At 69.9% G+C, this 25,247-nt stretch overlaps 2 protein-coding genes and 1 long non-coding RNA gene across 3 annotated transcripts; 1 reads left to right on the top strand and 2 right to left on the bottom strand.

The window, feature by feature from the left end:
- The first annotated feature begins 6,857 nt into the window (after nt 1–6,857).
- On the top strand, nt 6,858–8,416 carry LOC136996396 (keratin, type I cytoskeletal 9-like). Its single transcript, XM_067317314.1, has one exon. It carries the CDS (start codon nt 7,179–7,181, stop codon nt 8,370–8,372), a length of 1,194 nt encoding a protein of 397 aa, XP_067173415.1. The 5' UTR covers nt 6,858–7,178; the 3' UTR covers nt 8,373–8,416.
- A 12,087-nt stretch (nt 8,417–20,503) lies between these two features.
- Nucleotides 20,504–21,607, bottom strand: LOC136996398 (uncharacterized). Its single transcript, XR_010887560.1, has 3 exons — nt 21,395–21,607; nt 21,071–21,171; nt 20,504–20,593 (listed from the first exon to the last, which is right to left on the bottom strand). It is a non-coding gene; the product is annotated as an uncharacterized lncRNA (long non-coding RNA).
- A 1-nt stretch (nt 21,608) lies between these two features.
- LOC106487717 (putative surface-exposed virulence protein BigA) lies at nt 21,609–24,144 on the bottom strand (the record flags this gene model as incomplete). The annotated part of the gene is made up of 1 exon (XM_067317316.1): nt 21,609–24,144. A coding segment is annotated over exon 1 (2,529 nt), but the record flags the coding sequence as incomplete, so codon positions are not given.
- Between the last annotated feature and the right edge of the window lie 1,103 nt (nt 24,145–25,247).

Raw genomic sequence — 25,247 nt, 5'->3', positions numbered from 1 at the left:
ACCGCCCCATGGCTCTCGGCTGTCCCGCGGCCCTTGGTGGCCACCAAGCCCTTGACCGTTCCCTGGCCCTTGGTGGCCTCCAAGTCCTCGACCGTCCCGCGGCCCTTGGTGACCACCAGGTCCTCAACCATCCCGCGGCCCTTGGTGGCCACCAAGCCCTTGACGTTCCCTGGCCCTTGGTGGCCTCCAAGTCCTCAGCCATCCCCCGGTTCTTGGTGGCCCCCAAGTCCTCAACCGTTTCCTGGTTCTTGGTGGCCACCAAGTCCTCAGCCATCACCTGGCTCTTGGTGGCCACCAAGTCCTCGGCTGTTCCCCAGTTCTTGGTGGCCACCAGTCCTCAACCATTCCCTGGTTCCTGGTGGCCACCAAGTCCTCAGCCATCCCACAACCCTTGGTGGCCACCAAGTCCTTGGCCATCACCTGGCTCTTGGTGGCCACCAAGTCCTCAACCGTCCCACAACCCTTGGCGGCCACCAGGTCCTCATCCGTCCCCCGGCCCTCGGCGGCCGCCGGCTGGGATTCGGGAAGCCCCTCGGTGCTGAGGGAACGCGGCGGCGGCCGCCCGGAGAAGCGGCTGAGCAGGCGGCTGACGCGGCCCCGCTCCGGCGTCCCGCAGTTCTCCAACGCCTCGGCGCTGCGGCTCAACCCCGGCGCCAACCCGCTCCGCCGCCGCTCCGGCTCTTCCGCCTCCTCCGGCGCCGCTTCCGCCGCTCCGGCTTTGGCCCGCCGCCGCTCCAGCAGCTCCCGCTTCCAAGCCGGCATCTGGGCGGCGCGATCCCGCTGCTCCCGTTCCCGCCGCCGCGCCGCCTCCTCCTCCCGCCGCCGGCGTTCCAGCAGCTGCAGCTTCCAGCCCGGCACCGCCATGGCCCGGCTGCGGCGCGACGGGGACGCGACCGGATGGGATGGGAACGGGAACGGGAATGGGAACAACGGCAATGCCGGAGCTGCTGCTGCTGCCAGAACCGGCCGCTCCCTCCCGTCCCGACGGCCCCACGCGCACGCGGCTCCGGAGGGGGCCCAGGCGTCCGGGAGGGGACCCCAGTGTCTAGGAGGGGCCCAGGCGTCCAGGAGGGGCCCAGGCGTCCAGGAGGGGGACCCCAGTGTCTAGGAGGGGCCCAGGCGTCCGGGGGACCCTGTGTCTAGGAGGGGCCCAGGCGTCCGGGAAGGGACCCAATGCCTAAGAGGGACCCAGGCATCCGGGAGGGGCCCAGGCGTCCGGGAGGGACCCCAGTGTCTAGGAAGGGCCCAGGCGTCCGGGAGGGGCCCAGGCGTCCGGAGGGACCCCAGTGTCTAGGAAGGGCCCAGGCGTCGGGAGGGGCCCAGGCGTCCGGGGGGGACCCGGTGTCTAGGAGGGGCCCAGGCGTCCGGGGGGAAACCCCGGTGTCTAGGAGGGGCCCAGGCGTCCGGGAAGGGACCCAATGCCTAAGAGGGACCCAGGCATCCGGGAGGGGCCAGGCATCCGGAATGGGACCTCGCTGTCTAAAAGGGGCCCAGGCGTCCGGGGAACTTCCTCCCCGCCGTCCGTCCGCCCGTCCGCCCGCCAGCCAGGGGAATTCCAGGGGGCCCAGGCGTCCGGGAAGGAACCTCCGCCGGCCACGGGGGGGTTTGGGGGGGGGGGGACCCAGGTGTCCCGGGCTTGGGGGGGGGGGGGAGACACCCCGCAGGCTGGCGACGGGGCCCAGGCGTCCGGGACACCCGCGGACCGGGGTGGTTGGGGTTGGGGTTGGGAGGGGCCCAGGCGTCCGGGCACCCCAGCCCGGGGCGGGGTGTGGCCAGAGGGGCCCAGGCGTCCGGGCGGCAGCAGCTGCCTTTGTCGGCGGGCAGGGAAATCACAGCCCCCCCCCCCTCCCCCCCCCCCGCAAAAGGGGCCCAGGCGTCCGGGCCGGGCGTACTCACCCCGGCGAGCGGCGGGGCCCAGGCGTCCGGGGCGGCGGCGCTCCGACCCCGCAGGGGCCCAGGCGTCCGGGGCGGCGGCGGCGTTGGGGGGGGGGTTGGGGGCGGGGGGGGGGGGGATGAAAGCGGCTTTTGTCACCGGGGGGTGGGGGGGGGGGGAGATGGAGATGACTCGCAGGGCCCAGGCGTCCGGGCGGGGCCCCCCCCCCTTTGTTACCCGCCCGGCGGCGGGGGCTCGCAGGGGCCCAGGCGTCCGGGGGGGGGGGGTGGGGGGGGCGGGGTTAAATCCGAAAAATCCGCCCGGAACCCAGGCGGGCGGGAGGGGGGGGGGGGGCCCAGGCGTCCGGGTCGGGGGGGGGCCCAGGCGTCCGGGCTGGGGGGGGCCCAGGCGTCCGGGGCAGGGGGGGGCCCAGGCGTCCGGGAAGGACCCCGGGACCCCCCCGAAGGGGGAGGGGGGGGGGTCTTTGTGTACGGGAAGGGGAGGGGGGGAAGGAAGAGCGAGGGGCGGGGCTTATTCGGGAGGGCGTGGCCAAGAGGAGGGGGCGTGGCCAAAGGGTGTTAGTGTAGGGTCGCGCCCCCCCCACCCCCCTCGCCGGGCAGCGCCACCTCGTGGCCGCCGGGTGTCACCGCGGCCCGGACGCCTGGGCCCCTCGCCAGGGTCTCCGCTGGGGGGGGGAGGGGGGGCAGACTCGGAGGGGTCCCAGTACATCCCAGTTCCCCCCAGTCCCGCCCGGGACCCCCCCAAAACCCCGGGATCCCTCCAGATCCCTCCTACATCCCTCACAAATCCCCCTCCCCAGATCACTGGGATCCCCCAGGATCCGCCCTCCGGATCCCTGGGATCCCCCATCGAGGCCCCCCCCGGGATCCCCCCCCGAGATCTGGGGTCCCCCCCACACACACCCCTGGGATCCCGTGGGATCCATCCTGAGCCCCCCCCAGCACTCCCCAGATTCCTCCGATATTCCCAAGATCACTGGGATCCCCTGGATCACCCCCAACTCTGGGATCCCCTGAGATCCCCCCCCCAGATTCCCGGGATCCCCCCATGACCCCCACCCCGTGATCCCCCCCATGATCTCTGGGATCCCCCCAGATCTCTCCTAAGCCCCCATCGAGGTCCCTCCCTGAGATCCCTGGGATCCCCCCAATCCCTGGGATCCCCCCGGATCCCCTCCCCTCCCCCCGCCACCCCGGTGCTGACGCAGGCGGCTGCGGCCGGTCGGACAATTAGCGGCGCCGGCGTTAATCGCCCTCTTCCGGCGGAGGGAGGGGGGGGGGGGGAGCCGAGGGGCCCAGGCGTCCGGGCGTCTGGCCCCACCCGCCGGCGGGCAGCGGGCCCAGGCGTCCTGGGTCCCCACCCCAGTCCACAAGGGGCCCAGGCGTCCGGGCTCCTTGCCCTGACCTCTCCGACCTTCCAGCCCCAGGGGACCCAGGCGTCCGGGCCCACACCCACCCCGCCCCGCGCCAGGGAGGGCCCAGGAGTCCGGGAGCCGCCCTGACCCTGATCCCCGGCCTGGAGAGGGCCCAGGCGTCCGGGTGACCCCTGACCCCCATTCCTAGCGAGGGGCCCAGGCGTCCGGGTGACCCCTGACCCCATCCCTAATGAGGGCCCAGGCGTCCGGGCGGCCCTTGACCCCATTCCTAGCGAGGGGCCCAGGCGTCCGGGTGACCCCTGACCCCATCCCTAATGAGGGCCCAGGCGTCCGGGCACCCCTTGACCCCATCCCTAATGAGGGCCCAGGCGTCCGGCTGCCCCCCGACCCCATCCCTAATGAGGGCCCAGGCGTCCGGGCGCCCCTTGACCCCATCCCTAATGAGGGCCCAGGCGTCCGGGCACCCCTTGACCCCATCCCTAATGAGGGCCCAGGCATCCGGCTGCCCCCCGACCCCATCCCTAATGAGGGCCCAGGCGTCCGGGTGACCCCTGACCCCATCCCTAATGAGGGCCCAGGCGTCCGGGCGCCCCTTGACCCCATCCCTAATGAGGGCCCAGGCGTCCGGGCACCCCCCTTGACCCCATCCCTAATGAGGGCCCAGGCGTCCGGGCGCCCCTTGACCCCATCCCTGATGAGGGCCCAGGCGTCCGGGCGCCCCTTGACCCCATCCCTAACGAGGGCCCAGGCGTCCGGGCACCCCTTGACCCCATCCCTAACGAGGGCCCAGGCGTCCGGGCGCCCCTTGACCCCATCCCTAATGAGGGCCCAGGCGTCCGGGCGCCCCTTGACCCCATCCCTAACGAGGGCCCAGGCGTCCGGGCGCCCCTTGACCCCATCCCTAATGAGGGCCCAGGCGTCCGGGCACCCCTTGACCCCATCCCTAATGAGGGCCCAGGCATCCGGCTGCCCCCCGACCCCATCCCTAATGAGGGCCCAGGCGTCCGGGTGACCCCTGACCCCATCCCTAATGAGGGCCCAGGCGTCCGGGCGCCCCTTGACCCCATCCCTAATGAGGGCCCAGGCGTCCGGGCACCCCCCTTGACCCCATCCCTAATGAGGGCCCAGGCGTCCGGGCGCCCCTTGACCCCATCCCTGATGAGGGCCCAGGCGTCCGGGCGCCCCTTGACCCCATCCCTAACGAGGGCCCAGGCGTCCGGGCACCCCTTGACCCCATCCCTAACGAGGGCCCAGGCGTCCGGGCGCCCCTTGACCCCATCCCTAATGAGGGCCCAGGCGTCCGGCCGCCCCTTGACCCCATCCCTAATGAGGGCCCAGGCGTCCGGGCGCCCCTTGACCCCATCCCTAATGAGGGCCCAGGCGTCCGGGCGGCCCCTGACCCCATCCCTAACGAGGGCCCAGGCGTCCGGGCACCCCTTGACCCCATCCCTAACGAGGGCCCAGGCGTCCGGGCGCCCCTTGACCCCATCCCTAATGAGGGCCCAGGCGTCCGGGCGCCCCTTGACCCCATCCCTAACGAGGGCCCAGGCGTCCGGGCGCCCCTTGACCCCATCCCTAATGAGGGCCCAGGCGTCCGGGCACCCCTTGACCCCATCCCTAATGAGGGCCCAGGCATCCGGCTGCCCCCCGACCCCATCCCTAATGAGGGCCCAGGCGTCCGGGTGACCCCTGACCCCATCCCTAATGAGGGCCCAGGCGTCCGGGCGCCCCTTGACCCCATCCCTAATGAGGGCCCAGGCGTCCGGGCACCCTCCTTGACCCCATCCCTAATGAGGGCCCAGGCGTCCGGGCGCCCCTTGACCCCATCCCTGATGAGGGCCCAGGCGTCCGGGCGCCCCTTGACCCCATCCCTAACGAGGGCCCAGGCGTCCGGGCACCCCTTGACCCCATCCCTAACGAGGGCCCAGGCGTCCGGGCGCCCCTTGACCCCATCCCTAATGAGGGCCCAGGCGTCCGGCCGCCCCTTGACCCCATCCCTAATGAGGGCCCAGGCGTCCGGGCGCCCCTTGACCCCATCCCTAATGAGGGCCCAGGCGTCCGGGCGGCCCCCGACCCCATCCCTAACGAGGGCCCAGGCGTCCGGGCGGCCCCCGACCCCATCCCTAATGAGGGCCCAGGCGTCCGGGCGGCCCCCGACCCCATCCCTAATGAGGGCCCAGGCGTCCGGGCGCCCCTTGACCCCATCCCTAACGAGGGCCCAGGCGTCCGGGCGCCCCTTGACCCCATCCCTAACGAGGGCCCAGGCGTCCGGGCGCCCCTTGACCCCATCCCTAACGAGGGCCCAGGCGTCCGGGCGCCCCTTGACCCCATCCCTAACGAGGGCCCAGGCGTCCGGGCGCCCCTTGACCCCATCCCTAATGAGGGCCCAGGCGTCCGGGCGCCCCTTGACCCCATCCCTGATGAGGGCCCAGGCGTCCGGGCGCCCCTTGACCCCATCCCTAACGAGGGCCCAGGCGTCCGGGCGCCCCTTGACCCCATCCCTAACGAGGGCCCAGGCGTCCGGGCGCCCCTTGACCCCATCCCTAATGAGGGCCCAGGCGTCCGGGCGCCCCTTGACCCCATCCCTAATGAGGGCCCAGGCGTCCGGGCAGCCCCTTGACCCCATCCCTAATGAGGGCCCAGGCGTCCGGGCGCCCCTTGACCCCATCCCTGATGAGGGCCCAGGCGTCCGGGCGCCCCTTGACCCCATCCCTAACGAGGGCCCAGGCGTCCGGGCGCCCCTTGACCCCATCCCTAATGAGGGCCCAGGCGTCCGGGCACCCCTTGACCCCATCCCTAACGAGGGCCCAGGCGTCCGGGCGCCCCTTGACCCCATCCCTAACGAGGGCCCAGGCGTCCGGGCGCCCCTTGACCCCATCCCTAATGAGGGCCCAGGCGTCCGGGCGGCCCCTGACCCCATCCCTAATGAGGGCCCAGGCGTCCGGGCGCCCCCTGACCCCATCCCTAATGAGGGCCCAGGCGTCCGGGCGCCCCTTGACCCCATCCCTAATGAGGGCCCAGGCGTCCGGGCGCCCCCTGACCCCATCCCTAATGAGGGCCCAGGCGTCCGGGCGCCCCTTGACCCCATCCCTAATGAGGGCCCAGGCGTCCGGGCGCCCCTTGACCCCATCCCTAATGAGGGCCCAGGCGTCCGGGCGGCCCCGCCAAGCGGGTCAATCCCGGTGACTCAGAGGTTTAGCGCAGGCGGCGCCCGGCCCCGTGTCCCCGTGTCCCCGTGTCCTTGCCGTCCGTCTGTCCCGTCCCCTCCCCGGGCGGTGGCACCCCGGGGCGCCCCACCCCGGCCCCTATTTAGGTGCCCTCGCCGCCGTCCCCGCCGTCCCCGCCGTCCCCGGCCATGGCCGCTCCCCGGCTGCCCGTCGCCCTCGGGCTCCTGCTGCTCTGCCTGCGCCTCCCAGGTGCGACCGGACTTGGGGGGGGGGACGGGGATGGGGACGGGGGGGGACACGGGCTGGGGACCCCCCTGGGCACCCCCGGATCCCCCCACCCCTGAGCCACGGGGGGCCCAGGCGTCCGGGACCCCCCAGAGCCACAAGGGGCCCAGGCGTCCGGGACCCCCCAGATCCGCAAGGGGCCCAGGCGTCCGGGACCCTCCCAGATCCACAAGGAGCCCAGGCGTCCGGGACCCCCCAGAGCCACAAGGGGCCCAGGTGTCCGGGACCCTCCCAGATCCGCAAGGGGCCCAGGCGTCCGGGACCCTCCCAGAGCCACAAGGGGCCCAGGCGTCCGGGACCCCCCAGATCCGCAAGGGGCCCAGGCGTCCGGGCGCCCCTGACACCCCCTTTCCCCCCAGGCGCCACCTGCCGCTGCGAACCAGGGGGCTCCCGCTTGGTCCCGCTGCCGGCTGGGGTGGATCCCTGCAAGGATCCCACCGGATTCCTCAGCCCCCAGATGGGCGGGGGGAGCTCGGGATCCTACGGAGGCGGATCGGGATCCTATGGAAGCAATTCGGGATCCTACGGCTCATCAGGATCCTATGGAAGTGATTCGGGATCTTACGGAACCGGCTTGGGATCCTACGGCGGGGGATCAGCGGGATCCTATGGGAGTGGATTAGGATCCTATGGGCCCCCGGGATCCTACGGAGCTGGAGCAGCGGCACCCGATGGGTCTTTGGGATCCTACGGAGGCAGATTGGGATCCCACGGGGGATCCAGTTCCGGATCTTATGGAAGCGGATCTGGCTTGGGCAGACCCGTATTCCACTGGGGAAGCGGCTCCCAAGGAGGCAGCGGATTGGGATCTTATGGGGGATCCGGGTCCCAGGGGGGATCCGGTTCTGGATCCTATGGGGGCGGATCCGGGTCAGGCAGACCCAGCTCCCAAGGGGGAAGCGGATCCGTAGCTTATGGTGACGGGACGGGATCCTACGGGGGATCCTATGGAAGCGGATCCGGATCAGGCAGACCTGGGCTGGGGAGACCCGGATCCCAAGGGGGAAGCGGATCCGGATCAGGGAGACCCGGATCCCAGGGAAGCAGTGGATCGGGATTGGGCAGACCCGGATCCCAAGGGGGAAGCGGATCGGGATCCTATGGGGGATCGGGATCCTACGGAGGCAGCTCGGGATCCTACAGGCTGCCGGCATCCTACGGGGACAATTCGGGATCCTACGGAGGATCCGGATCCTATGGGGGCAGCTCGGGATCCTATGGTGGATCTGGATCCTATGGGGGCGGATCGGGATCCTATGGGGGATCTGGATCCTACGGGGGCGGATCGGGATCCTACGGAGGATCGGGGGGTTTCCAGCGCCCGGTGTACAAGAATCCCGGGATCCCCTTCGTGCCGAGGCTGTGGGATCCAGCCCGGATCGGGGGCCGCATCCCGGTGCGGCGCGGCCCCGCGGGGGGATCCCCTGCCACATCCGGCAGCGGATCCGGCGCCTACAGCTCCGGGGTGGGATCCGGGACCACCTATGGATCTGGGACGGGATCCGGGACCACCTACGGATCCGGGACGGGATCTGGGACCACCTACGGCTCCGGGATGGGATCCGGATCTGGATCTCGCCCTGCGACGGGATCTGGATCCGGGACGGGATCCGGATCCGGCCAGTCCAGCTGCGGCGGCTGCGAGAAGTAGGGGCTGGTGGGGGTGGGAGAAGGGCCGGACGCCTGGGCCCTTCCCGGACGCCTGGGCCCTTCCCGGACACCTGGGCCCTTCCCGGACGCCTGGGCCCCTCTCCAGCAGTCTCCGTCTCACGTGTCCCAATAAAGTGGTTGCACCAGGCTCAGCCGCGTCCCCGCGTGTCCCCACGTGTCCCCACGTGTCCCCACGTGTCGCGGCGCCGGCCGAGCCGGCAGGGCCGGTCCCTGCCCACGCGCGGGGACAGGATGGGACGGGACAGAGGTGGGACGTCGGGGACATTCCTGGGCACGGGGACATCGGGGACGTGATGGGGTCATTGGGGACAGGCTGGGACGTCGGGGACGGGATGGGACGTTGGGGATGTTGCCAGATGGGATGGGGACGTTGGGGACATCGCGGATGTGATGGGGACATTGGGGACATCAGGGACAGGATGGGGACACTGGGGACATCAGGGATGGGACAAGACGTTGGGGACACTCATGGGGACGTTGGGGATGGGATGGGGACGCCCATGGGGATGGCATGGAGATGGGGACGTTGGGGACGTTGATGACATTGGGGATGGGATGGGGACACTGGGGACATCGGGGATGGGACGGGACGTTGGGGACACTCATGGGGACGTTGGGTCTGGGATGGGGACGCCCATGGGGATGGCATGGAGATGGGGACGTTGGGGACGTTGATGGCATTGGGGACGGGATGGGGACACTGGGGACATTGGGGATGGGACGGGACGTTGGGGACACTCACGGGGACGTCGGGGACGGGACGTTGGGGACGTTGGGGACGTTGGTGACGCTCCTGGGGCCGTCGAGGCCACCGTGGGGCGGTGCCGGTGCCGGGTGTCCCCAGGGTGGTGGCCCCGAAACTGCCCCGGGGCAGGAGGGACGGGGACACCAGTGGGTTCAGCCCCACGGGGACCAGTACGAACCCCACACGGACCAGTATGGGCCCCATATGGACCAGTATGGGCCCTATGGGAACCAGTATGAGCCCCATATGGACCAGTATGGGCTGTATGGGAACTGGTATGGACCCACAGGGACCAGTATGGCCCCATAGGGACCCACATGGGCACTATAGGAACCAGTATGGGTCCCACACAGACCAGTATGGACCCTATAGGAACCAGTATGGACCCACGGGGACCAGTATGGACCCACACAAACCAGTATGGACCCTATAGGAACCAGTATGGGTCCCACACAGACCAGTATGGACCCTATAGGAACCAGTATGGACCCACGGGGACCAGTATGGACCCTAGAGGAACCAGTATGGGTCCCACACACACCAGTATGGACCCTAGAGGAACCAGTATGGACCCACACAGACCAGTATGGACCCTAGAGGAACCAGTATGGGTCCCACACAGACCAGTATGGACCCTATAGGAACCAGTATGGACCCACACAGACCAGTATGGACCCTAGAGGAACCAGTATGGGTCCCACACACACCAGTATGGACCCTAGAGGAACCAGTATGGGTCCCACACACACCAGTATGGGCCCTAGAGGAACCAGTATGGACCCACACAGACCAGTATGGACCCTAGAGGAACCAGTATGGACCCACACAGACCAGTATGGACCCTAGAGGAACCAGTATGGGTCCCACACAGACCAGTATGGACCCTATAGGAACCAGTATGGACCCACACACACCAGTATGGACCCTAGAGGAACCAGTATGGGTCCCACACACACCAGTATGGACCCTAGAGGAACCAGTATGGACCCACACAGACTGGGATGGACCCTATAGAAACCAGTATGGGCCCACATGCACCAGTATGGGCCCCCCACACACCAGTATGGACCCTATAGGAACCAGTATGGGCCCTAGAGGAACCAGTATGGACCCCACACAGACCAGTATGGACCCTAGAGGAACCAGTATGGGCCCCACACAGACCAGTATGGGCCCTAGAGGAACCAGTATGGGCCCCATGCAGACCAGTATGGACCCTATAGGAACCAGTATGGACCCACACAGACCAGTATGGACCCACACAGACTAGGATGGACCCTATAGAAACCAGTATGGGCCCACATGCACCAGTATGGGCCCCCCCCACACCAGTATGGACCCTATAGGAACCAGTATGGGCCCTAGAGGAACCAGTATGGGCCCCCCACACACCAGTATGGACCCTAGAGGAACCAGTATGGGCCCCACACAGACCAGTATGGGCCCTAGAGGAACCAGTATGGGCCCCATGCAGACCAGTATGGGCCCTAGAGGAACCAGTATGGGCCCCATGCAGACCAGTATGGACCCACACAGACTGGGATGGACCCTATAGAAACCAGTATGGGCCCACATGCACCAGTATGGGCCCCCCACACACCAGTATGGACCCCATAGGAACCAGTATGGGTCCCACACAGACCAGTATGGGCCCTAGAGGAACCAGTATGGACCCACACAGACCAGTATGGACCCACACAGACCAGTATGGCCCCATAGGGATCCACATGGGCCCTATAGGAACCAGTAAGGCCCCTCCCCAGGGACCAGTATGGACCCGTACGGACCAGTACGAGCCCCCCAGGAGGACGGAGGGACCTCGGGGACGGAGCCGGCCCCCCCCCCGCCCGGACGCCTGGGCCCCTGGGGAGGGCGGAGGGAGGGCGCCGGCCCCCGGACGCCTGGGCCCCCACCCGGCCGTGGGCGGCTGCACCCAGGCTGGGTCGAAAGCGCCGCCGGGGTGGGGGTGGGGGGGACACGGTGCTCCCGCCCGGCCATAAAACCAGTGCTCCCAGTACGCCCAGCGCGCCCAGTTCCGCCAGGCAGCACCCATGGGTGCCCCCGGCACCCGCGGCGGGATCCTGCTCGGCCTCCTCGTCCTGCTCGGCCCCCGCCCGCTCGGTAGGTGCCCGGACGCCTGGGCCCCCTGCACGGTCTGGGGACCCGGACGCCTGGGCCCCCTCCATGGGTTGGGATGGGACTGGGGACCCGGACGCCTGGGCCCCTTCCACGATCCGGGATGGGACTGGGGACCCGGACGCCTGGGCCCCTCCATGATCCGGGATGGGACCGGGGACCCGGACGCCTGGGCCCCCTCCACAGGTTGGGATGGGACTGGGGACCCGGACGCCTGGGCCCCTCCATGATCCGGGATGGGACTGGGGACTCGGACGCCTGGGCCCCTTCCGTGGTCTGGGATGGGACTGGGGACCCGGACGCCTGGGCCCCCTCCATGATCCGGGATGAGACTGGGGACTTGGACGCCTGGGCCCCCTCCATGGTCTGGGATGGGGTTGGGGACCCGGACGCCTGGGCCCCTTCCACGGGTTGGGATGGGACTGGGGACCCGGACGCCTGGGCCCCCTTCCATGATCCGGGATGGGACTGGGGACTCGGACACCTGGGCCCCCTCCATGGTCTGGGATGGGGTTGGGGACCCGGACCCCTGGGCCCCTCCATGATCTGGGATGGGATTGGGGACCCGGACGCCTGGGCCCCTTCCATGGTCTGGGATGGGGTTGGGGACCCGGACGCCTGGGCCCCTCCATGGTCTGGGATGGGGGGAGCGGGGGGGGGGGGTCCCTAGGCACCCGGACGCCTGGGCCCCTCCATGATCCGGGATGGGACTGGGGACCCGGACGCCTGGGCCCCTCGAGCCCCGCGTCGATCCTCCCCGTCTCCCCCAGGCGTCGCCGCCCGCAGCCTGGCCGTCCCCACCGCCGTCCCCGTCCCCGTCACCCTCCCCACGGCGACGGCCATGGCGGCGGCGGCGGCGGAGGAGGAGGAGGAGGAGGCCGAAGGCAACGTGGCGGCGGCGGTGGAGCGCGCGGTGGCGGCGCTGCAGAGCCCCCGGAGCCGGATCCCGGCGCTGCCCGAATCCCTCCTGGAGCTCGTCCCCGAGCTGCGGGATCTGCTGGAGGCGGCTTCGGCCTCGGCCTCGGCTTCCTCGCCCGCCGCCGCCCCGGCGACGCCATCGCCGCGGCCCTGAGCCCGGATCCGCGCCGCCCGGACGCCTGGGCCCCTTCCCTGCGTCTCGGGAAGGGACCGTTGGGGGCTCCCGGACGCCTGGGCCCCTTCCCTGGGGTGGAGGATGGGTGGCCGAGGGGCTCCCGGACGCCTGGGCCCCTTCCCTGGGCTCTGGGGAAGGGATCACTGTGGGGGGGGGGGTCCCGGACGCCTGGGTCCTCGTGACCCCCCCCCCCAGATCATGACCTTCCAGCTCAGCCGGGGGGGCAGGACGAGGGGCCCAGGCGTCCGGGCACCCCCCCACCCCCTTCCCCCCCCCCAGCTCTGTATCCGGTGCTCAATAAAGGAAACGACCCCACGTGGTGCCGCTGATTCCTGGGGGGGGCTATAGGGTCCCATAGGGTCCCATAAGGTCCATTTCTATAGGGTCCGTTTCTATAGGGCCCAAGATCTATAGCATCCGTTTCTATAGGGTCCGTTTCTATAGGGACCGGGTCTATAGGGTCCGTTTCTATAGGGCCCAAGATCTATAGGGTCCGTTTCTATAGGGCCCGGGTCTATAGGGATCAGGTCTATAGGGTCCATTTCTACAGGGCCCAGTTCTAAAGGGCCCAGGTCTATAGGGCCTGTTTCTATAGGGCCCATTTCTATAGGACCTGGGTCTATAGGGCCTGTTTCTATAGGGACCGGGTCTATAGGGTCCGTTTCTATAGGGCCCAGTTCTATAGGGCCCGTTTCTATAGGGACTGGGTCTATAGAGTCTGTTTCTATAGGGCCCAGGTCTATCTATAGGGGCCGGGCTATAGGGGCCGTTTCTATAGGGCCCAGCTCTATAGGGTCCATTTCTAAAGGGCCCAGGTCTATAGGGCCTGTTTCTATAGGGTCCGTTTCTATAGGGGCCGGGTCTATAGGGGCTGATCCGCAGGGGTTGTTCCCTGGAGGGGAGCGAGGGCCCCCCGGACGCCTGGGCCCCCCCCCCGGGGTGAGGTTGGGTGGGGGGGGGGCGGCGCAGTGCATGCTGGGAGCCCTGAGTCACGGGGCGCCGCCGCCGCCGCCTCCGCGTCCCCCCTCGACCTGCCGGCTCGGTCGGTCGGTCGGTCGGTCGGGGCCGGGCCCCACCCCCGCCCCGAGGGGCCCAGGCGTCCGGGCGCCCCGCTGCTGCCCCCCCCCACCCCACCCCCCCCCCCAGCCAGGGGCCCAGGCGTCCGGGCGGGTTCGGGCAGCCCCGCCCCCCCCCCCGCGGTGGGGCGCCCATAAGAGCCCCCGGGGCCTCCCAGTGCTCCCAGTGCTGCCGCTGGAGCCGGACGCCGCCAGGTAGGGCCACCCGGACGCCTGGGCCCCTCCCGGACGCCTGGGCCCACTTCCCTGGACGCCTGGGCCCTTTTCCCGGACACCTGGGCCCCTCCCCTGGACGCCTGGGCCCCCTTCCCCAGATACCTGGGTCCCTCCCGGATGCCTGGGCCCTTTTCCCGGACACCTGGGCCCCTCCCCTGGACACCTGGGCCCCTCCCGGACACCTGGGCCCTTTTCCCGGACGCCTGGGCCCCCCAGGACACCTGGGTCCCTCCCCCGGACACCTGGGTCCCTCCCGGATGCCTGGGTCCCTCCCGGACACCTGGGCCCCCTCCCGGACGCCTGGGCCCCTCCTGGACACCTGGGTCCCTCCCGGACGCCTGGGCCCCTCCCGGACGCCTGGGTCCCTGAGCTTGGGGTAGGGGACACCCGGGGTGGAGGGGGAGGGGGGGGAGAAGTGCTGAGCCCGGACACCTGGGCCCCCGTGTCTGTGGGGGGGGGGGGAGGAGGGGGGCCAAGGCCCGGACGCCTGGGCCCCCCCGAGCCCCCCTCTCCCCCCCCTCCCCCCCCAACAGCATGTCGGAGCCGGCGACCCCCCCCGGCGACCCCCCGACCGGGGACCCCCCCAAGCCCCGGTCCCCACGGCCCGACGACCCCGAGCCGCCGGGTCCCGTCATCCCCGTGGCCCCCTGGCCCCCCCTGCCCGAGTGGGACGGCGACGGGGACGGCGACGGGGACGGGAAGCCCAAGGAGACGCCGGAGAGCCACTAGCACCGGCCTGGGGGGGGGGGACGGCCACCGCGGGACCCAGGGGGTGACGTCGAGAGGAGCCACCAGCCCTCGCTGGCCCCACGGACGCGCGGGACGTCCCCGAGAAGAGCCACCGTCATCCCGGCCCCATAGACCCGCTCGGACCCGTGGGACGTCCCCAAGAAGAGCCACCGTCGTCCCGACCCCATAGACCCCATTGACCCACTTGGACCCATGGGACGTCCCCAAGAAGAGCCACCGTCGTCCCGGCCCCATAGACCCATGGGACGTCCCTGAGAAGAGCCACCGTCGTCCTGGCCCCATAGACCCCATTGACCCACTTGGACCCATGGGACGTCCCCAAGAAGAGCCACCGTCGTCCCGACCCCATAGACCCCATTGACCCACTTGGACCCATGGGATGTCCCCAAGAAGAGCCACCATCGTCCCGACCCCATAGACCTGCTTGAACCCATGGGACGTCCCCAAGAAGAGCCACCATCGTCCCGACCCCATAGACCTGCTTGGCCTCATTGGCCCCACTGACTGTCCCCAAGAAGAGCCACCCCCGTCCTCGTCCCCGTTGACCCCGCGGACGTCCCCAAGAAGAGCCACCCCCGTCCTCGTCCCTGTTGACCCCACGGATGTCCCCAAAAAGAGCCACCCCCATCCTCGTCCCTACCGACCCCATAGACGTCCCCAATAAGAGCCACCCCTGTCCTTGTCTTCATTGACCCCATAGACGTCCCCAAGAAGAGCCACCCCCGTCCTTGTCCCTGTTGACCCCATAAACGTCCCCAAGAAGAGCCACCCCCGTCCTCATCCCCGTTGACCCCATGAACGTCCCCAAGAAGAGCCACCCCGTCCTGGTCCCCGTTGACCCCATAGACGTCCCCAACAAGAGCCACCCCCGTTCTCGTCCCCATTGACCCCACGGACGTCCCCAACAAGAGCCACCCCCGTCCTCGTCCCCGTTGACCCCGCGGACGTCCCCAAGAAGAGCCACCCCCGTCCTCGTCCCCGTTGACCCCGCGGACGTCCCCAAGAAGAGCCACCCCCGTCCTCGTCCCCGTTGACCCCATAGATGTCCCCAAGAAGAGCCACCCCCGTCCTCGTCCCCGTTGACCCCATAGATGTCCCCAAGAAGAGCCACCCCCGTCCTTGTCCCCATTAAAGGTCTCCACCAGCCCTGCTCTTGGTGCCACCTTGGAGGGGACGGGGGGGGGGACGGGCAGGGCCCGGATGCCTGGGCCCCCTCGGCGCCTTCGGGGTTGGGGTGGGAGGAGCCCAAGCATCCAGGCCCCGCCCCCCCCGACGGGGGACGTCCCTGTCCCAGCGCTCCCGGTTCAGCCCCGAGCCGAAGGACGGGGACGGGGACGGCGCCTGCTTCCACCTTTAATGGGGACACGGGGACGCGGGGACAAGGACGGGGACGGGGGGATGGGGACAGAGGCGGGGACGTGGAGACGGGGACACGGAGATGAGGATGGGACATGGGGACGGGATGGAGACAGGGACATGGTGACCATGTTGGGGACACGAGGACGGGATGGAGACATCAAGATGGGATGGAGACATGGGGATGGGATGGGGACACGGTGACCGTGTTGGGGACACGGGGACGGGACAGGGACATGGGGACAGGATAGGGACATGGGGACGGGATGGAGACGTGGTGACCGTGTTGGGGACACGGGGATGGGACAAGGACATGGGGACGGGATGGAGACACGGGGATGGGATGGGGACGCGGTGACCATGTTGGGGACATGGGGATGGGACAAGGACATGGGGACAGGATGGGGACACGGGGATGGGACATGGACAAGGTGATGGGACAGGGACACAGTGACCACGTTGGGGACACGGGGAGGGGACAGGAGCACGAGGACAGGACAGGGGACACGACGACCACGCTGGGGACACGGTGACGGGACGGGGGACATGGAGAGGGGACACGGCGGTGACGGGGGACGGGCCAGGTCCCGAGGCTACGGCAGCTCCTCCGAGCGTCCCCAACCTGCGGAAGGGGGACAGGGTGAGGGACACGGCCGGATCCCGCGTGTCCCCTCCCCGGTGTCCCCCGCTGCTCCGTACCGCGGCTGTCACCGTCCCCACGCTCCCGGGACGCCTCCCGGCTCCCGGTGTCCCCGACGTCCTCGGAGCTCGGCCCGGGGGACGCCGCCTCGCCGCAGCTCTCGCCCGAAGACCTCGGCCGGCCCCGGCGCGCGGGACGTCCCCGAGGACGCGTCCCCGAGCCCAGGGGACGCGTCCCCAAGACCTGGAGAGGCGGCCCCCGGCGCGAGGGACGTGTCCCTTGTCCCACGGGACGTGTCCCTTGTCCCTCAGGACGTGTCCCTTGTCCCAAAGGACGTGTCCCTGATCCCACAGGACGTGTCCCTGATCCCAAGGGACGTGTCCTTGGTCCCAAGGGACGTGTCCCCAATCCCACAGGACGTGTCCCTGGCTCTAAAGGACGTGTCCCTGATCCCAAAGGACGTGTCCCTTGTCCCACAGGACGTGTCCTTGGTCCCAAGGGACGTGTCCCTCGTCCTGAAGGACGTGTCCCTGATCCCAAGGGACGTGTCCCTGGCTCTAAAGGACGTGTCCCTTGTCCCAGAGGACGTGTCCTTGGTCCCTCGGGACGTGTCCCTGATCCCACAGGACGTGTCCCTGATCCCAAAGGACGTGTCCCTTGTCCCACAGGACGTGTCCTTGGTCCCATGGGACGTGTCCCTCGTCCTGAAGGACGTGTCCCTGATCCCAAGGGACGTGTCCCTGGCTCTAAAGGACGTGTCCCTTGTCCCAGAGGACGTGTCCTTGGTCCCAAGGGACGTGTCCCTGGCTCCAAGGGACGTGTCCCCGTCCCCAAGGGACGCGTCCCCCACTCCCAGGTCCCGACCGGCGGTTGGGGACGCCTCCGGGGTGGCAGCGGACGGCGCGGCCGTCCTCGGGGACGTCGGGGACCTCCTCGGGGACGTCCCTCGGGTGCCCGGGGCCAGACGCCGGACCCTTGGGGCCACCCGTCCTCTCCTTGGGGACGCGGCGGCGGTGGCCCTCGGGGACGACGCGGCGGTGGCCCTTGGGGACGCGCTGGTGGCCTTTGGGGACGTGGTGGTGGCTCTTGGGGATGTGGCGGTGGCCTTTGGGGACGTGGTGGTGGCTCTTGGGGATGTGGTGGTAGCCTTTGGGGACGTGGTGGTAGCCCTTGGGGACGTGTTGGTGGCCTTTGGGGACGTGTTGGTGGCCCTTGGGGACGTGGTGGTGGCCTTTGGGGAGGTGGTGGCTCTTGGGGACGTGGCGGTGGCCCTTGGGGACGTGTTGGTGGCTCTTGGGGACGTGGTGGTAGCCCTTGGGGACGTGGCGGTGGCCTTTGGGGACGCGGTGGCCCTTGGGGACGTGGCGATGGCCCTTGGGGACGTGTCTTGGGCGGCAGCGGCCACGTCCCCGCTCCTCGGGGACGTCCGGCAGGTCCCCAGGACCCTCGGGGACGTCCCCGAGGCCACGTGGCCCCTCCTCGGAGCGCGGTGGCCGGGCTGGCGGGGGACCCCGCGGTCCTCGGGGACGCGGCGGCGGTGGCAGCGGCGGGGGACGTCCCGGTCCCCGGCGGTGGCCTCGGGGACGGCGGCGGCGGTGGCCCGCGGAGCAGGTGGAAGAGGTGGAGCAGCGAGGCCAGCGCTTGTCCCCCGGGCTGCTCGGGGACGGGGACGGGGACAGCCGGGCCTGCGGGCGGGCGGGTGGCACCGGCGTCCCCAGGGGGGTCCCCGTGTCCCCCGGTGTCCCCCGATGTCCCCCCCCATCCCTCAACGTCCCCCACTGTCCCCTCGTATCCCCTGTCCCCGGTGTCCCCCCTCCTCCATGTCCCTGCTCCCCCAGTGTCCCCTGGTGTCCCCACCACGTCCCCCCAGGTCCCCCATGTCCCCTGGTGTCCCCCAATGTCCCATGTCCCCTGGTGACCCCCAATGTCCCCCCAATGTCCCCCCATGTCCCCTGGTGACCCCCAATGTCCCCTAGTGCCCCCCAATGTCCCCCAATGTCCCCCCATGTCCTCCTGTGTCCCCCCATGTCCCCCAGTGTCCCCCAATGTCCCATGTCCCCTTGTGACTCCCAATGTCCCCCCAGTGTCCCCTAGTGCCCCCCAATGTCCCCTGGTGTCCCCCATGTCCTCCCGTGTCCCCCAATGTCCCCTGGTGTCCCCCAATGTCCCCCATGTCCCCTGGTGTCCCCCATGTCCTCCTGTGTCCCCCAATGTCCCCTAGTGCCCCCCAATGTCCCCTAATGTCCCCTGGTGTCCCCCATGTCCTCCCATGTCCCCCGGTGACCCCCAATGTCTCGTGTCCCCCCCCATGTCCCCTAGTGCCCCCCAATGTCCCCCCATGTCCCCTGGTAACCCCCAATGTCCCATGTCCCCTGGTGACCCCCAATGTCCCCCAATGTCCCCCCATGTCCCCTGGTGTCCCCCATGTCCTCCCATGTCCCCCAGTGACCCCCAATGTCCCCCCGTGTCCCATGTCCCCTGGTGACTCCCCATGTCCCACATTCCCTGGTGACCCCCAATGTCCCCTAGTGCCCCCCAATGTCTCCCCAGGTCCCGTGTTCCCTGGTGACCCCCAGTGTCCCCTGGTGACCCCCCCCCCACGTCCCCCAGTGTCCCCCATGTCCCCTGGTGTCCCCCAATGTCCCCCAGGGTCCCTCAGTGTCCCCAGGGTCCCCTCGTATCTCCTGTCCCTTGATGTCCCGCCATCCCCACGTCCCCAACGTCCCCCCCCCCCCCGGTGTCCCCTCACCCGGTGGCAGCAGCAGCAGCAGAGCCCCCAGGGCCACCGCCAAGGTCCCCGTCACCCCCATGGCGCTGCCCCGGCCCCCGGCGCCCCCCCGCTTATAGGGACCTTGGGGACGTGGGACGGGGACGTCCCCCGGGGAGGGGACGCGGCCCAGCCCCGGGGCGGGGACACGCCGGGCCCGGCCACGGCGTCCCCAACCCCCCCCCCTTGTCCCCAAGGTCCCCGAGACCTGGTGTCCCCAACTCCTGGTGTCCCCAACCCCCTTGTCCCCAAGGTCCCCGAGACCTGGTGTCCCCAACCCCCTTGTCCCCAAGGTCCCCGAGACCTGGTGTCCCCAACTCCTGGTGTCCCCAACCCCCTTGTCCCCAAGGTCCCCGAGGTCCCTGAGACCTGGTGTCCCCAACACCCTTGTCCCCAAGGTTCCCCAGGCCCCCAATGTCCTGACGTCCCCACCAGTGTCCCCAACCCCCTATCTCCAATGTCCCCAGTGTCCCCCAGTCTCCTCCTGGTGTCCCCAAGTGTCCCCAAGCTCCCTGTCTCTCTCCAGTGTCCCCAGTGCTCTGGTGTCCCCCAGGTCCCCAAACCCTCCCAAGTGTCCCCAACCGCCCCAGTGTCCCCAATGTCCCCAGGGCTCTGGTGTCCCCAATGTCCCCAGGGTTCTGGTATCCTCAGTGTCCCCAACCCCCCCAATGTCTCCAGTGTCCCCGGTGCTCTGGTGTCCCCCAGGTCCCCAAACCCTCCTCAGTGTCCCCAGTGTCCCCATGGCTCCGGTGTCCCCAACCCTCCCCAATGTCCCCAGGGCTCTGGTGTCCTCAGTGTCCCCAACCCCCCCCCCGTGTCCCCAACGTCCCCATGGCTCCGGTGTCTCCCATTGTCCCCGTGTCCGTCCGTCCCCCCCCCCGGCGCAGCACCAGCCCCGGGGGGGTCCGATGGCTCCCGATAAGCCGGGGGGGGGGACGACGATGGGGACAGGGGGTGACAATGTCCCTTTGTCCCCCGTCGCCCGGCAGCCGCTCGCGGGGGGCCCAGGCGTCCGGGCGCGGCGACAAGCCCGGGCAGGCCGGGGGGGGGGGGGGGGGGGCACCGAGCCGTGACGGCGTCGCACGCGCGCGTGCGGCCGTGTGTCCCCGTCCCCCCCCCCCCCCCAAAAAACACGTGTCCGTGTGTCCCCGTCCGTCCGTCCGTCCGTCCCCCCCCCCCACCGCCGCGGGGGCCCAGGCGTCCGGGAGGCGCAGAGCAGCCGAGCGGGGGGGGGGGGGGGAGGTTTATTGCCCCGGGGGGGGGGGTGACACGAGGGGGGGGAGGTGACACGAGGGGGGGGTGACACTCCCGTCCCCGTGTCCATCTGTCCCCCCCCCCGCCCGCCGCAAAGGCTCATGGGAAGGATTCGGGCACGGAGAAGGGGGCCGAGCCGATGAGGAAGACCTTGATGTAATGGACGGCCTGGGGGGGGGGGGGGAGGAAGGAGGGGGGGGGTCAGGGGGGGCCCAGGCGTCCGGGCGGCCCCCGTTCGCCCCCCCCCAATGTTACCCCTCCCCCCCCCCCCCACGAGGGGCCCAGGCGTCCGGGCGTCCCCACCCCCTCCCCCACCCGAGGGGCCCAGGCGTCCGGGTGCCCCCCATGAAGGGGCCCAGGCGTCCGGGCGCCCCCCCACCCGAGGGGCCCAGGCGTCCGGGTGCCCCCACCCCCTCCCCCACCCGAGGGGCCCAGGCGTCCGGGCGCCCCCCACCCCCTCCCCCACCCAAGGGGCCCAGGTGTCCGGGCACCCCCCACCCGAGGGGCCCAGGCGTCCGGGCGCCCCCACCCCCTCCCCCACCCAAAGGGGCCCAGGTGTCCGGGCACCCCCCATCTGAGGGGCCCAGGCGTCCGGGCGCCCCCACCCCCTCCCCCACCCGAGGGGCCCAGGCGTCCGGGCCGTACCGCGAAGACGCCGGTGAGGAGGAGGAGGGCGAGGACGAGGCAGACGAGGGCGAGGAAGATGAGGGGGCAGCCGGGCGCCGGCGTCTGGGGCTGGGGGGCGCCTGGGGGGGGGGGAAGGGGGGGGCGAGGGGGGCGGGGTCACACGCGGCCCCGCCCCCTCCCCGGGCCCCACCCACCCCACAGCCAGGCCCCGCCCCCCAGATCGAGGCAGACCCCACCGTCACCTCAGGCCCCGCCCCTTGCCTTAGCCCCACCCCCCAGCCTGGCCCCACCCCCTGCCTCCTCTTAGGCCCCGCCCCCTCCTAGGCCCCGCCCCCCTCTTACCTGGGGCGTCGCCTCGGCCGGCCGCCCCCTCCCCGGGCGCGTCGGCGGTGATGTCATTGGCGAGGTCACCCGCGGGGGCGGCGGCTTCCTTAGGGGCGGGAGGGGGCGGCTCCTCCCCCCCGGGGCTGATGTCAGCGCTGAGGTCATCGGCGGCAGCGACCTCGCGCCCGGCGACGCCCCCGGGGAGGCGGGGCCCCGCGGTGACATCATCGGCGGCGGTGACGTCACGCCTGGTGGCGGAAGTGATGTCATCCTCGGCGATGATGTCATCAACGAGGTCGTTCCGGGAGGGGGCGGCGCCGACATCGCCCCCCCAGGTGACGTCACTGGCGAGGTCACCTCCGGGGATGACGTCATCGGTGAGGTCACCTCCGGGGATGACATCATCGGCGAGGTCGCTCCCGGGAAAGGAAGGCCGCCCAGCGATGACGTCATCACCGAGGAGCTCCCCGATGACGTCACCGGCGAGGTCGCCTCCGGGGATGACATCATCGGTGAGGTCGCCCCCGGGAACGGAGGGAACGACATTGGCCTCGGCGATGACGTCACCGGCGAGGTCATCGGGGAGCAGAGTGACAACGTCACCCCCGGCGATGACGTCACCGGAGGGAGCGGCGATGACGTCACCCCCGGCGATGATGTCACCCCCGGCGATGACGTCACCCCCGGCGATGACGTCGCCGTCCCCAGCGAGGTCCTCGGCCTCGTCCTCGCCGGGGGGGGGAGCCGTCACCGTGATGGTGATGCCACCGGCGGCGCCCGTGTCCTCGTCCCCGACGTCCTCGTCCCCGATGTCCCCGTCCCCCTTGTCCCCAATGTCCTTGCTTCTGTCCCCAAAGTCCTTGTCTCCTACATCCTTGTCCCCAACGTCCCTCAGGGCGGTGACATCCCTGTCCCCAATGTCCTTGTCCCCAGGAGCTGGGATGTCCCCAATGTCCCTTAGGACTGGGACACCCTTGTCCCTAATGTCCCCAAGGGCTTGGACATCCCCAAGGTCCCTCAGGGCTGGGACATCCCTGTCCCCAACGTTCCTTAGGGCAGTGACATCCCTGTCCCCAACATCCCTTAGGACTGGGACACCCTTGTCCCTGATGTCCCCAGGGGCTGGGATGTCCCTGTCCCCGATGTCCTTGTCCCCAGCAGCTGGGATGTCCCCAACGTCCCTTAGGGTTGCGAGGATCCCGGTGTCCTTGTCCCCAACAGCCCTCGGGGCAGTGACGTCCCCGTCCCCAACTCCCTTGTCCCCAATGTCCCTTAGGGCCAGGACATCCCTGTCCCCGATGTCCCCAAGGTCTGGGACACCCTCGTCCCTGGTGTCCCTGTCCCCAATGTCCCCAGAGGTTGGGACATCCCTGTCCTCGATGTCCCCAAGGTCTGGGACACCCTCATCCCTGGTGTCCCTGTCCTTAACGTCCCTTAGAGCCAGGACACCCCTGTCCCCACTGTCCTTGTCCCCAACAGCCCTCAGGATGGTGACATCCCTGTCCCCCACGTCCCCAATGTCTCCAGGGATTGGGACATCCCGGACCTCACTGTCCTTGTCCCCCATGTCACTTAGAGCCGGGACGTCCTTGTCCCTCATGTCCTTGTCCCCAGTGTCCCTCAGGGTGGCGACACCCCTGTCTTTGATGTCCTTGTCCCCAACAGCCCTCAGGACAGTGACACCCCTGTCCCTGATGTCCCCAATGTCCCCAGGAGCAGGGACATCCCCATCCCCAACGTCCCTTAGGGCAGTGACGTCCCTGTCCCCGATGTCCTTGTCCTTGAAGGTTGTGACGTTCCCGCCCTCGATGTCCCTTGGGGTTGGGACACCCTTGACCCCAATGTCCTTGTCCGGGACGTCGCGGTCCCCAATGTCCTTTAGGGCCGTGACATCCTTGTCCCTCACGTCCTTCGGGCCTGGGATGTCTCCGTCCCCAACGTCCTTTAGGCTTGGGACATCTCTGACCCCAGTGTCCTTGTCCCCAGGAGCTGGGACATCCCTGTCCCCGATGTCCTTGTCCCTGGGAGCGGGGACATCCCTGACCCCGATGTCCCTTGGGCTTGGGACATCCCTGTCCCTGATGTCCTTGTCCCCGGGAGCTGGGACATCCCTGTCCCCGATGTCCTTGTCCCTGGGAGCGGGGACATCCCTGACCCCGATGTCCCTTGGGCTTGGGACATCCCTGTCCCCAGTGTCCTTGTCCCCGGGAGCTGGGACATCCCTGTCCCCGATGTCCCTTGAACTTGGGACATCCTTGTCCCCAATGTCCTTGTCCCCAGCAGCTGGGACATCCCTGACCACAAGGTCCTTTGAGTTTAGGACACCCTTGTCCCCAACGTCCCTTGAACTTGGGACATCCCCATCCCCGATATCCTTGTCCCCGGGAGCTGGGACATCCCCGTCCCCAACGTCCTTTGAGCTTGGGACATCCCTGTCCCCAATGTCCTTGTCCCCAGCAGCTGGGACATCCCTGTCCCCAACGTCCCTTGAACTTGGGACATCTCTGCCCGCGATGTCCTTGTCCCCGATGTCCTTCGCAGCCGGCACATCCCCGTCCCCAACGTCCTCGTCCCCGGAGGAGGGGACGTCCTCGTCCCCCGGGGCCGCCGTGACGGTGATGGTGATGATGCCGATGGCGCCGGCCCGGGTGGGGACGTCCGCGGGGACGCCGACGTCACCGCGCCCCTCGGGGACGGCACCGGTGGCCTCGTCCCCGGCGGGGGGACGCGGGGGGACGGCGTGCGGGCGCCCCTCGGCCATGGGCGGGGACCTGGGGGGGGGGACAGAGGGGACGGGGACGTCACCGGGGACGCAGGGGGACACCCAGGGGACCCCAGGAAGGGTGGGGGGGACACGGGGGATCCCAGGAGGGACCAGGGGACGTGGAAAGGGACACTGGGGGGACATGGGGGACACCAAGAGGGACGGGGGGACATGGGGACCCTGGGGGGACACAGGGGACCCCGAGAGGGACAAGGGGACACTGGGGGGGACATGGGGGGACCCCAAGAGGGATGAGGGGACATTCAGGACCCCAAGAGGGACAAGGGGACCCTGGGGGGACACAGGGGACCACAGGATGGACATGGGGACATGGAAGAGGACACGGAGGACATGGGGACATAGGGGGGATGGGGGGACACCAAGAGGGACCAGGGGACATGGAAGGGGACACAGGGGACCTGAAGAGGGACAAGGGGACGTGGGGACCCTGGGGGGACACAGGGGACCCCAAGAGGGACAGGGGGGGACGTGGGGACCCCGGGGGGACATGAGAGACCTCAGGAGGGACCAGGGGACATGGAAGGGGACATGGGGGGGGACATGGGGGACCCCAAGAGGGACAGGGGATGGGGGGACCCCAGGGGGACACAGGGGACCCCAAGAGGGACAAGGGGACGTGGGGACACTGGGGGGGACATGGGGGACCCCAAGGGGGACAGGGGGGACATGGGGACACTGGAGGGGACACAGGGGACACAGGGGGGGATGGGGGGACCCCAAGAGGGACCAGGGGACATGGGGGGGGACATGGGGGACCCCAGAAGGGACGGGGGGACGTGGGGACACTGGGGGGACACAGGGCACCCCAGGAGGGACCAGGGGACATGGAAGGGGACATGCAGGACATGGGGACATAGGGAGGATGGGGGGACACAGAGGACTCCAGGAGGGACAAGGGGACATGGAAGGGGACATGGGGGACCCGAAGAGGGACGTGGGGGACGTGGGGACCCTGGGGGGGGGGACACAGGGGACCCCAGGAGGGACAAGGGGACCCTGGGGGGACATGGGGGACCCCAGGAGGGACCAGGGGACATGGAAGGGGACACGGAGGACCCCAAGAGGGACAAGGGGACGTGGGGACCC

The sequence above is a fragment of the Apteryx mantelli genome, unplaced genomic scaffold (assembly GCF_036417845.1).
Source record: "Apteryx mantelli isolate bAptMan1 unplaced genomic scaffold, bAptMan1.hap1 HAP1_SCAFFOLD_348, whole genome shotgun sequence".
Taxonomy (NCBI): Eukaryota; Metazoa; Chordata; class Aves; order Apterygiformes; family Apterygidae; genus Apteryx; species Apteryx mantelli.
The sequence above is the reverse complement of the archived record's forward strand: the minus strand, read 5'-3'. Positions and strand labels throughout refer to the sequence as shown.

Excerpts from the sequence above, each read along its gene's own strand:
- LOC136996396 (XM_067317314.1), top strand. The coding sequence starts at position 7,179 with ATGGGCGGGGGGAGCTCGGGATCCTACGGAGGCGGATCGGGATCCTAT.